The sequence below is a fragment of the Pyxicephalus adspersus genome, chromosome 6, assembly GCF_032062135.1.
Source record: "Pyxicephalus adspersus chromosome 6, UCB_Pads_2.0, whole genome shotgun sequence".
In the NCBI taxonomy this organism is placed as follows: domain Eukaryota; kingdom Metazoa; phylum Chordata; class Amphibia; order Anura; family Pyxicephalidae; genus Pyxicephalus; species Pyxicephalus adspersus.
In genome coordinates, this window is record NC_092863.1 from 75,592,422 (window position 1) to 75,605,386 (window position 12,965).

General features: G+C 36.2%; 1 protein-coding gene across 1 annotated transcript in view; it reads right to left on the reverse strand.

Annotated features, from left to right (window-relative positions):
- Positions 1-12,965, reverse strand: part of RASGRF2 (Ras protein specific guanine nucleotide releasing factor 2) — a 155,208-nt gene that overhangs the window by 63,090 nt on the left and 79,153 nt on the right. The window contains exons 6-8 of the mRNA XM_072416210.1: positions 12,803-12,882; positions 7,115-7,308; positions 4,190-4,299 (exon numbers count right to left, since the gene is read on the reverse strand). Coding sequence (XP_072272311.1) covers positions 4,190-4,299; positions 7,115-7,308; positions 12,803-12,882 — 384 coding nt within the window. The remainder of the gene's footprint in view (positions 1-4,189; positions 4,300-7,114; positions 7,309-12,802; positions 12,883-12,965) is intronic.

The following is a 12,965-nucleotide window of genomic DNA, read 5'->3' on the forward strand; positions in this document are numbered from 1 at the left end:
ACAAGTACAAAAATACCTGTTGACTGTTGGAAATACAGTAAGCTTTTAATTTTCTTGGCAGAGAAGTTACAAGCAGTGTTGTTATTCTTGCCCAGTTCTCTGGACTATAGAACATCTTATGCGTGGAGGACAAGGGAAAACATACTGTAATCCAACAGAGGAAACTGTGCAAGGCTGACAAGATTGTTTGGGTGTTAGTCAACTTAATAGGAAATTTGGAAGTTAATTGGATTCAGGCAGATCATTCCATACTGCAAAGGATACAACATGGAGAAATGTGCATGTATTGCAGATATGTACTCTGTATGCTTTTTTTTATTTAACTTGCACAGATGTAAACTTTAACTGAACATTTAGAATGTCCTGACCTTTTGTAAATTGTCCGTTCTTTCTGGAATAACACATTTAATAACAGAAAAGGGCACCTGCCCCAGGTCTTCCGGAAGAGTAGATACACCAAGAATGGCAAATAGCAAATCTCATTAGTAATCACCTCATTAATTTCTGAGAAATGAAGGTACATAGTGATACAAACAAGTGTTTCTCAGCAACCATAAATGACCTGGGCTGAAGAAAAATACTTTCTTATTATAATGAAATTTTCTGGTAACTTTTCTAATTGTATATACTTCATTTTGCAAGGGTACAACAAGTGTTATAGTGTATTTGAATTTTCTAAGAAAATAAAAAAGGAGAGAGTGTCTTTGTCCTTAGGAGAGAAGAGAAACTAAACACATAAGAACCTTTTCACAATACAATACTTCCATTATAACCCTACAATACTGTGCAGACTGATATTTCCACAACAAAAGCTTTGTTCATATGGCTGTAATCACCCTTTTCCCCCAGTTCTGGGAAGTAATGGAAATGGAAGAAAAAGAAAAATTTTATTTTTTTCCCAAATAAATAGTAAAATCCATGTTCAGGAAATGCTTTTTATTTAGTGTCAGAAGAAAGAACTACACAAGTTAAACAAAAGATACATAAGAGATTCAATAGCTCCATGAAAATAAATGGAGCACCATACTATGCAGCTGCTTAAAAAAAGCAGAACATTTCATACCCATAAACTACATTTTTTTTTCCATATAATACTACACAAAAGCCTCCTTCATCTGGTTCTATTGATCCCTAGTTTAGAACCCCTGAGCCATTAGGACAACAGTTCCAAAGTGAATTTAAACATTAACAATGAATATCTTACTAGATCCCCTTTGGTCTGTAAAATTTACAGCTGAAAACATTTTGTTGGATAAATGAAAACATATTCCTATTGATCTTGTGAAAAAAATCTAGTTAGCTTCTATTTTCTTTTGCTCAGTGTTTTCAGCCCTGCCCAGTTTACTTCCAAGAACACCAAAATACCAATGTCCACAATCACCTCAAACTTCCTGAGCTGTGCCACCCTAGGATAGAAAGTATGTTTCTGCCAGAATCAACAAGTTAATAAAGCATTAAAAAAAGACATTGGTGCAGTCACCAGGTCCGGTAAAATATTTGTTCTTGTTGTTTAGATAATACCAGTTGCAAACTTAAAATGTAAACCCTAAAAATATTCATTTAAATGCTCCTCTTCATCCAAAGCTTCCTAGCCCCAATTATTATCAAATGGATAGGAACTTGTTCTGTCCAAAATTTTTTTAAAAAGGCTTGAATAATAGGTTGGAAAGGAAAGTACCATATATTGAGGAGTCAAAGGTTTTAAGCATCAATCCCGCAGCCCTGCACCAAGCTGCGTCTGCTAACGAATTGTTTCATCACTTGTTGCTGAAATGCTAACACCACATAGACAAAGTCACCTAAACAAACTCTTCCTATTATGAAGTTTAATTTAAGAAGATTTGACCATCTTTAGATTTTTTAGAAATGGAGTTGGGGGTCACATGATGCTACTTGCATATACATATTAACAAGATAATTGCATATTCAAGAAATGTCTTTGTGCACCACAAAAGCATTCCATTATGCAGAAGGTAGTGAAAGTGTAAACATCTAAGGAATATGTCTACTCATACTGGAATATAGGTAGTCCCCGGGTTATAGACATCCGACATACAGACGCCTCCTAGATATGAACAGGCTTCCCTGCTCGCTGTGTGCAGAAGGCTTGGAGGTAGCGGCTTGCATGACTTACAGAAGAAATATTTTGCTAAACCCAGCTGAGGTTGTGGGTGATCCTAGGGGGGTGAGCTCTTTCTGGAGCCAACTCTTTAATGATCAAGACAAAACCTGCAGTTGTTTCTTTTTGCATATCAATACAGTTAGTTATTGAATGTCTAGGCTCCATAAGATTTTTTTCTGCTTTGTTTGTGACTAACTGACAGTGAGGATTTTATACAGTAACTGACACCATGCTGCATAATATTATGTTGGGACAAACATCTGTCATATTTGCATTTATTAAAATAATGTACCTGTTCTGACTTACATACAAATTTAACTTAAGAACAGACTTACAGTCCCTATCTCGTATGTAAACTGGGGACTTCCTGTACTTGCTAAATATACATGTAAATAAGTATATCTGAACCCAAAAATGTAAAATATTGTAGCTCAGCATTCCAAAGATGTTGGAGCTGCATTCATTATTAGTTGTTTTCATTTATTTTTACTAGGCAACATGGTAACATGTGCATTCAATCCTAGTGTGACAAGGTTCTGGTACTGCACTGTATCTAAAGAGAAGCAGTGTGAACATCTTTGTGCAGGAGCACCCCCCCCCCCCCCCCCGCTCATCTCCATAGGGGATGGGGAATTTTGTAGTCCAGATTGGTTGGCTGATAACATTTCTTGAGACAAAACTGCAAAGTGCACAGGACATTGCTTGACATCTTGAAAGATCAACAGAATTTTTTTTTAATTTATCAAACAATTATAACAAAATGGGTAATTTTACAGAACAATAGGGAGGAAATAAGTAAAGAATATTGTTAGGGATTACATGAAATTTAATTTAAAATTCATCAATAACTTGTACACTAATTATGGGTTGCCAGTACTTGAAACATGAATTGAATCCTAGAAAATTAATACAATGTCATATACTAATCTATATGTGAATGAATTAAATATTCCCAAATCAGACCAGTGCAAGCGGCCAAGACAATTAATCTTTTAATCTGATTTAGATTAGAAACATGCTTTTTACTAATGTCAAATACTTCCCATGCCCGATCCAAGCGAAGATGACATTAGCAATATAAATCCAGGAGCTTTTGCTGCAGGTTACGTACTGAGCACTTTACAGGCTCTTGCTGTACTGTATTTCTAAAGATATGTATTCTGTGGAAATGTGTTGCGTCTCCAAATAGGCACAATAAAATAACTGTGTACTACAATAACAATAGCACTTTTTCTTCAGTCCAAGTGTGTTACTTCCTAATATACTTCCTCTTACAACCTGAATAGTTGCTATATTAAAAAAAAGCTCCTTATTAGGGAGCAATACACATTTTGAATAGCTTTTTATTATAAAATAAACACACACACATATATATATATATTTCACCAGCAGCATGATGTGTAGCCATAAGGTTCTTGCACATTACCATCAATAATCTGTAACCCTACAGGTATATAAACTGCAATTAACTAGAATATTCCTTATACTCGAACTGCAGACTGTGGATGTAGATTTGGGAGGTGACACAAGACTTTTTTTTATTCAAAAATAGAAGTCCAGTAACTTAAAATCAGGAAAAGACATCTGCAAAATACCTTTACTCCACTCCACTATCTGGGAATTTATTCTTCACACATGCCAATCATGACATTTGTTCATATGATCTGAGTGGAAGGGGACTGAGCAATGTTTGGGCAAAACTGTACAGTTATGGTGAACCCGATGAGTCTTTGGCATCTTATATCTTGTGAGGATTTTGCTGATGCAATTTCTAAGCCATATTGTTACTGTGAACCCTATTACTCTCTCCATGGTAGATTGGAAAAGCAAAAGGTCTTATCAAAGGAATCTTTAGGAGTCTCCTCTCTAACATTTTTCAAACATTGTAACCATGACTAGGGCATAATGTAACGTGGATGGTTCTAGGTATTTTTTAAGGAGATCATATATGTATAATTATCATTGACAATAGCTAATTTGTGATTTGCACCGACACCACTGTGTATATTGTAAAGTAAGAAGGATAAAACAAGAAGACTCCATAGAAGGAATGTATGAATGGCTTACCTAGACAACTCCTCCAATTTGGACTGAGCAAACTCTAAACTTTTTCTTTCCACGTGCTCATGAGGTGTGTGAGCCAGAAGTTCATGAAGAGTTATAATGTAGCGGGGAATCTAAAGGGGGAAAGAAAGAGCTAAAATATGAGTTCATCAAAATTGTGTAGCCACCGCATGGATCTAATTGTTCTCATTCACCAATTCTGTTAAACAAGTGGTTCTGAATGTAAGATCCAAGTCCCAATGATGCCTGGGCTTAGGCCACAGTCAGTGCCGGTCCTGCCAATGAATGACAGGAATGCTAATGCAATATATAAAAATATCTATTTTTTGAAGCTGGCAAAAAGCTCATGATCTCAGATTAATTAAAAACTTAGAAGCATTTTCTTGAGTGCCTAAAATACATCTAAAACCAAACCTTTCTGTTGTTTTAGGCAGAAGGTAAATCTCCTATTAGGTTTTCATTTCTGTGTGCCATTGGAGAGATTTACTCTAAGAACTTAAAGTAAGGCTAAATCCAAAATTGTATTTTGAACCAGAACAAAAATTATGAGGAAATCACCCAACTGGGACTCTGACTCGTGCAACAACTGTCATAAAGAGCATTTTCTTCACTTTGTATATCCTCTCACTTGTTGTTGGAATCTTATTGAAATCTCCCTAACAAGGCAAATTACTTTTGTGGATCTGCATGCAAATGAAGAATTTCTAAGAACTCCAATTTCTCCAAACTGACATCCACCCATCAAGACATTTTGATATTTGCATAACATCTCCCGGGAGCCATTCCACTGCTTGTAATCAGGGCTGAGGGCTCTTGAGCAGACTACTAAGATAGCACCCTACAGTCCCAGCCCCCATTAGCTAGGATCTGTCTGCATTGCAACGAGAAGCACAAGGACCCTGTGATGATATCACTGAGTGTAAAAGAAGGCAGGCCTTATAGGCAGAAAGGTTTTTTTTAAAATGCCATTAGCAAGATATAGATATTGCATTAGACATTAGCAAAGATATACACAGATAAATCTCCAGCTTCATTTGTTTATTACTGCCCTACACTTTACAGCAGTTTTTTCTCAACTTTTCTTTTTAACATGGGGGAACCCTTGAAATATCGACTACGTCTTCAGGGAACCTCTGGTATATCCACAGCTCACAGTACATTAGTGTGGTGGTCACAAAGAAGAATACCCCTACATTACTAGCCAATGTCACCCTTACAGATAGCCAAAACAACATTCACATCACTTAAACTGACCTGAGAGGCACAACTAGCTCATGGAACCCCTAGCAAACTCAGGAGGAACCCTAGGGATCCATGGAAAAAAATACTATATATTTACTTTAGCACTGGGCTTAAAATTCAATTAAGAGTTAAAATGTTCATTCATTCTATCCCTCTGAAATAAAATGTGCATACAAAACATTTCCACTGCTATAACCATAGCAACACAAGCTATTTGTTTGCCAACCAACCAATAATTAAATATGGCCATGCCTCATTGTGTGAATAACATGTATTTTGCGAGAAGTCATGTTAGCAGACAATTAAATAGGTTGTAAATGTCTGCTGTCAAGGACTCCCAGTGGAGAAATGGCATCTTCTATCCCTTCCATGTCCCTGTGCATATGTAAACACAATGTACACAAGGCCCTGTTGCTCAGTGAGAGCAGATATAGTAGTCCTGATTTATGAGAAGTGGAGGCCTCATTATATTCATCCACTTCATTTTTCTACTGCCAGATAGGGATGTGCAGCTATAATTTAGCTTGTCACTAATTCTGTTGTCCTTTGCACCTATTTTTTTTTAAAGTATGAAAATAATGAAGTAATGTGCGGTTTCAGGAGATGCAGATGGTATTTTTCTTACAAAAAAGCAGAATTTAATATATATATATATGAATAGAATCAAGGTGGACATAAAATATTTGTATTTGTTAAAGACAGCTAATATTAATACAGTATCTGAGTTTGTCCCAGATCTGAGCTTATTGCTATCTGCTGCACCCGGATCCAGAAAGGGAGTACAGGGGTAGAATGGTATGCACATGTCCTGAAATCTAAACACACTCAGGGGTGCAGGCAAGGTGATCAAACTGTGTTGCCTGCAATAGACAAAAAAAGTCAATGGTCTGACTATGCTGTCTGGCAGGAATGTATAAGGTTCAGGACTAGAACAGAAATTCATTTCTTTTAGCATGTAAAGCACATGTATGTTAGTTAGTATGGCCATGGGCATTATTGGATCCTTGCTTAAAAACACAAGTTCAAAAACTAGCAATCAGTTCCAAAACTTTTAACAAGCAAAAGATGATTTAATTTATTTACTAATTAGTTAAAAATGAATGTATGTTTTTACATGGAACTAGCATTTGTTCTATCTAGGAAGGGGTAGGACTTCTTACCAGTTAGGGTTACTGCATGTACAATACTGCGCAACTACCGGTAGTGCTTGAAACTTTCTGGCAGAAGGAAAGTTATCATTGTGTCTATATTCATTACTGCTTCTTCATTAGTCGATCACATGATAGGGGTGGTAAAACATGGTCCTCATTATTTGCTCAAAGCCATATAGCTGCTCTACCACATCAAAGTAAATATAATGATGTTAATTGGTTTATTGGTGATTACAATATTTATTCATTTTAAAACTTTCAGTGTTTAACACTTGAGTCCCAAGGACAGGGATCGTTATATATTTAAGTAATTTATATAGGTAAATTCAACATTTTATTATACAGTATTTATATAGCAGCAACATAATATGCAACGCTATCCATTAAATATGGGTTTCAAATGATAGACAGATACAGACAATGACAGAGGAGGAGAAATAGACCCTGCTCCGAAGAACTTACAATCCAAAAGGTCATTGTTTAAAATGAATGTCACTGGTTGAAATAAAACAAGATATTGATGGAATGAGAATACCTGGAACATGGGGTAAGTGAGGAAAGTTTCCAGCATCCTCCCTTCACAGGCTGGATTGGCTTCGTATTGCTTCAGGAGTTTGTCAAAGTCTCTGTTTTGCTTACAATTTGCTAACACTTGCAGACTGTATTGGTGATTCCGAACAAACTCTTGGTAGATGTTCAACATGGGCAGTAAAATATCAAACAAGTCAGCTGGGTAAAACAAGAAAAAATAAAAGAAAATAAGTAAAATGAAAGAGTTGTTGGATGAAGACAAGGGTCTCCCCTTGGTTTCATTCCAAATTCATACAATAAGGTCACATGGTCAGTGACTACATGTATCCACATGGAACACATTTACATGTTCTTTGGACTATTTTGCAGTAAACAGATTTATGTAAACATATTTAAACACTAATCAAGTGATCCAAGAAAACTAACAATGTGGTATCTCCTAAGGGACATGTAGAAAGGTTAATGTTTTAGAAGAAGCACCCCAAATATTTTAATTAATCTTATGTTCAAGGCAAAGCACAAAGATTTGGTGCGCCGCATACCTGTCCTTCTTAAGCAAAGGGAGTGAATCCTTGTGCTGCTTCTTTCTTTTAAACTCAGACTCAGCTGTGCATACATTTAATAATGTGTTAATGGTTCCAATTCTGCATTAATATGTGTTTAATGTATGCCTAGTGTCTAGCTTTAAAACAACTACATGTAATGTACCTATACATATACGGGAATATGAAGCTGTAATAGCTGTAATGTGATGAGTCTGTGAAAGAATTATATAAAAATTTTACCTAAACAAGGTCTGGATAAGTTTTATACTATGTAAAATATAGACTGGTGCACTTTATATGCCAAGGCTGCTGTTTACGCTCAGCATTGCTGCAACAAGATAATTCATATTGCTATATGAACAGCCTATACCCCTTTAGCAAATCATCCCCGTTAAGTTTTGAAGGTTCTTCTGTCACTTTTGGGGGTTGGTAAAGCATGTTGTAATGGAAGAATGACTTTGTAGAAGGAATATGATTTCTAAAATTAGAACAGAAGCTGATAGATAAAAATGAACCGAAGCTGAAAAGATTGTGTTTTTATTCATGGCTTTCACCCACTTCAATGCTTTAAAAGACCGAAAGCAATTCATGATGGATATAGTTGTTGTGCAGACTAATCAGGAGCTGAAAACAACAACACAATCCAGTACACTTCTGCTACGATTCATCTTGTGATGAAAAGCCTCTTCTCTATATACTGTGCCATTCATAAGAATACATCTATCAGAATTTGCACAACCATAAAGTGGAATGCATGAACTGCAGAAATCAATAGGGATCCATTAGATACAAATACTGGATTTGAGTCTATTCTCGTGTAAAGGGTGGCCTCAGTTTGAAAACATTTTCACCTAAGATATGCGGCATGTTCATATTACCCAACATGAAACTGGAAACTAATATACCTGCCACATCTCTGTATAAAAATTCAAAACAATAAGTCTGCAGATTCTTCTTGGTCAACCACAAAAAAGCACTGTGTGCATAATAAGTCAAGGTTCCTCTGCTGATATCTGTTTCTCTAAGATACCTTTTAAACAATAAATCTACAGTTAACACATACCTATTCAGTCTACTTTGGATTCTTGCTTCATATGTCAGACCTGGCAAGGTCTAAAGCTGTGAACAGACATGAAATTTCTATTGCTGGAAACAGTAAAATGAATGAGCACTATACACGATGCATTGTTCAGCTCTATAGTGAGGGTAGGATGAGCAGGATGCACCACACTGCGTTCTTGACCATAAGAAATGACAGCGGTTGTTTTCGGACAGTCGTTGAGTAAATTATCATGGTGGATCGCTTTATGATGCTGGGGGGCCAAATTACACATGATAGACTTACAAACAATTATCTATGCAGTTCTTTCTGCTTTGGGGTAAGTAAAGCCAACACCCATAAACTGAATGATGTACAGCTTCCTATGCGTAGGCTCATACCTGGTCTATCAGGAACCATCCATAAAAACGATGCTACAAGCAACAGGAGCCCAATAACTGAATAATATGCTTTAACCATGACATTGCAGTGAACATGGATTGTTGTCTTGATAAAAAAATGTTGATACTGTTAAAAATCTAGAAATACAGTACTGTTCAAGGCTTCTCTCTATGAAGACTGTTATCTGTAGGCATCTTTTTGTTTCTACATGGACTGCATAAAACCTCCGCACTGTACTTTGGAGAGGAGAAGGTGCCCTTAGCATTAACAAATTTTCTTTCCTAGGATCACAATGCTGCTCCTTCAGTACAGTGAATGATTTTACTCTAGAACAGGAAGTGTGTTATTAGCAAGTCAGACAGAGTAAAAATAAAGGATCACAAGCCTACAACAGAAAACTAATGCAATCATCACATTTAGGGACTGATAAGCTGCAATGTGTAAAGTTTTTGTTCTTAGGTTTAGAAACACTTTCATGGTGTGGGTCTGTTTGTCTCCTGCTGAAACATTTCCATTTGATGCTTGATCAGAATCTCAACTTGCATTTCCTGTGCACTTGGTCCTCCAATATGTGCTTCGCCTTGCTTTGTCCTTGTCAATTTCTGAACACAACACTACATTCTGCCTTTTATTGTGATCCGTCTAATCTGCTCTGGTGTTTGTTCTATCATATCTTCTGCTAAGTGTCTGTTCTGTCAGCAACCTTATTCTTCTCTCCGGCTCTGCTAATATTCTCCTGTTGTGATTTCTATTCTCACTTTTTATGTTCACCGTGTGTGCAATATAGTCTCAGTTTTGCCAGTTCATACTATATTCTTTCAAATATCCCCTGTTGCTTTGAGCTATATTGCTGTCCATGTCTACTCTAGCCAGTTTACCTAATGTTTTCTCCTCATAGTATTCTCTTCTTGTATCTAGTCTGTTTTGGCTCTGCTTGTTTTCCTTGTCTCCATGCATTTAGCCAGATTCTGAGGGCCAGTTTTTGTCCATTCTATCAGTCAGCAGCATCAGCAGCAAAGCTGTCCTGGTCTGGTTATTAGAAGAGTTTCTTTGAGGAAGAATTACATTCTCTTTACAGCTGGGCAAGGGCTGTCATCTGGGTCTTTGTAACTTATATTAACTGAAAGCTGCTTCTTTTGCGATTAAATAAGAACTGAAAAGTGTTTCTGAGTGACTGAAAAGCATTTTTGCACTTTTCAAGGGAATTAATCTTGTATAGTATGATTTATCTAAATTACATGTATTAATACATTTTAATGAAACCTACTTTTATGATATATTCTATATTAATAAATATGAAATTCAGTTCACCTAACTAGGCTGCCTATGAGGCATGAAACAATTTCATACCATCCCTTTTGATGTCACAATTTCAGTATAGTGTCAAAGTCTATTTAGAGGCCATTCCACAGTTCTATTAGGGCCATGTCAGATTGGTGGTTCACAAAGGCAACAAGCTACTGTATGGAGTAATGGGCCCTCGCTGGTCTAGAGGAAGCAAGGAAGAGCAACCTAAAAAGCAAGTAATGTTTTCATATTCAGGCCATTAGGTGAGTGACTTCATAAGAAAATGCTGCAATATTTTCAACATTTTCTGCTAATGTCATCACTTTATATTTTTAAAAATGCTTTTCTATTTCAGCTTCTACAGTTATCCCCTCTGTGACATTACTTTTGTCTATTTCCCTTTAAGTTAGGGGAAAAGTCAAAAGAAATTCTGCTACATTCATCTTTTCACTCGAAACCTTCTCCCAACACTGCAGTTGTAAAGCCACTTTGAGGCCATAGGCATGATTTATTAACGTTCTTCAAGACTGGAGAGGATACACTTTCATTAGTAAACCTGGGTGATCCAGCACATCTGGAATCGATCTGGTTCTGTTTGAAAACATTTGCTAACAAATAGCAAATTTTTTTTTTAGGAAATCCATTCCCGGTTTACTGGATGACCCAGCTTCATTGATGAAAGTGTATCCTCTCCAGTCTTGGAGAGCTTTAATAAATCTGCCCCCATCAGTTTAGTGCGATGCTTTCACTCACTCAACTCAGCATGCATCCAATAGTAGTGCCATACACACTGCATGTTTATCCAAACTCATTCACAGTATACTGCGCATACATTATGATGTGTTAGGGAAAAAACAATCCAACAATCACATTATGATGCTTGTACCAAGCATCTAATCTTCAAGCTTACAGATTCTCTTTTCAAAGTCAAGTTATATCTTAGAAACCAGGGTAGAAGATGCATTTTACCTAATTCTTTTCATTTTGCATACCGTGGCCCAAATGGAATCACAAAAACCTGTAAATCCCCTGTAATCCTTTAATAGCTGGAGATATTCACCGAGATACTGTACATGTGGCAAACTAACCTACAATTATCTGTTCCTTGCTTGTGGACATTATCCGCAGGAATTGTTCGGAACAAAGTGCTCATCTACCCATTAGTAATGCTGGAATAATGTTACATTAAAAACACTAGACTTTGATGAAATCTATTAAGTTGAATAACTGTGAATAAACAAACCTATTTTCATGTCAATACTATACAGGGCCTTCCCTTTAAATTAAAAAAAAATAAACCACAACAGCTGTAGAAGAATACTATAATGTAGTATATAACATCTGTAAAGACATGTGAATATAAGAAGAATAACATCAACAGATGTACATCACCCATTGTTGGACAGAAATGGTAACACGATGGAGCAGAATCTGCTTAGGACACCTCAATCTAATGTTAAAAAGTCTCATAGCATAAAAATGTAATTTCTCCTATGTATATAATGCTGACTGATAGCTCGGTATTATACGGAGAACAAAGGTAAATAAGTCTAAGTATTCAGTGATATCCCACTGATTAGGACAGTTTGGAAAGAAGCAGAACCCTGAAAGCTGTCCTTAAAAAGAAGGCAGCGGGCAGTGCACTGGTGTTTGTTCTATCATGTCCCTTCCTCTGCAGAGTGTCTGTTCTCTCTGTCTGTTACCTTATTCTTCTCTCTGGCTCTGCTATAATTCTCCAGTTGTGATTTCTATTCTCACTTTTCATATTCACTTTGTGCACTATAGTCTCAGTTTGACCCATTGACCATTCTGAATTCTGTGGATTATATATTACACACATAGACAGACAGGAAGCTGCAGAAGAACCTTAAGATGGATATTCTTGGGACATCTGATTCTAGGACTAAGATGCAAAGGTCAATCTGATTAACACCTATGTAAAATACTTTTCTGTGAACCGAGAACTATTTCTACAATAAATTTTCTCATATCAAAACTGTAGAAAACAAAATTCCATCACTTATAGTATATCAGATTTCTGTTACTTTTCCTGAAGAAGAAATGGCCATATCTCAGAATTACAAGAATATGGGTGTGTATATACATATATATATAAGCAAAAACGTTATAACCAATATACAGTACTTTTCCTCTTTTAGAAAAAAAACTTCATAATAAAAATTAACTTATACAAGTACTTCAAATTCAGCAACAGATTGATGAGTAAGAGAAGCAATCGGCAATATATAATTTAGCATAATAAAAAAGTTATGCCGTTTCAACTAACACAAGGAAGACTTCAAAATGATATGAGCATATCAAAACGGCACTCAAGTCCCAGACGTCAAGACAGTAGCCATTCCACTTGGCAGTTCCCATTCATGTATTATTTACAGCATTAGAAATCAGACTCACATACCTAAAATTAAAGTAGGCCAGTTAGTAATTCTGGCTTTCAGACCCTGGTGAAATATTTCATGAAGAAACATGATGGTTTCACTGAAAAAGAAAAAAAAAAACAACACAATGACGCATTTTAATCCCTCGATATTCAACAATTACCACAAAGATCAAATGTTACT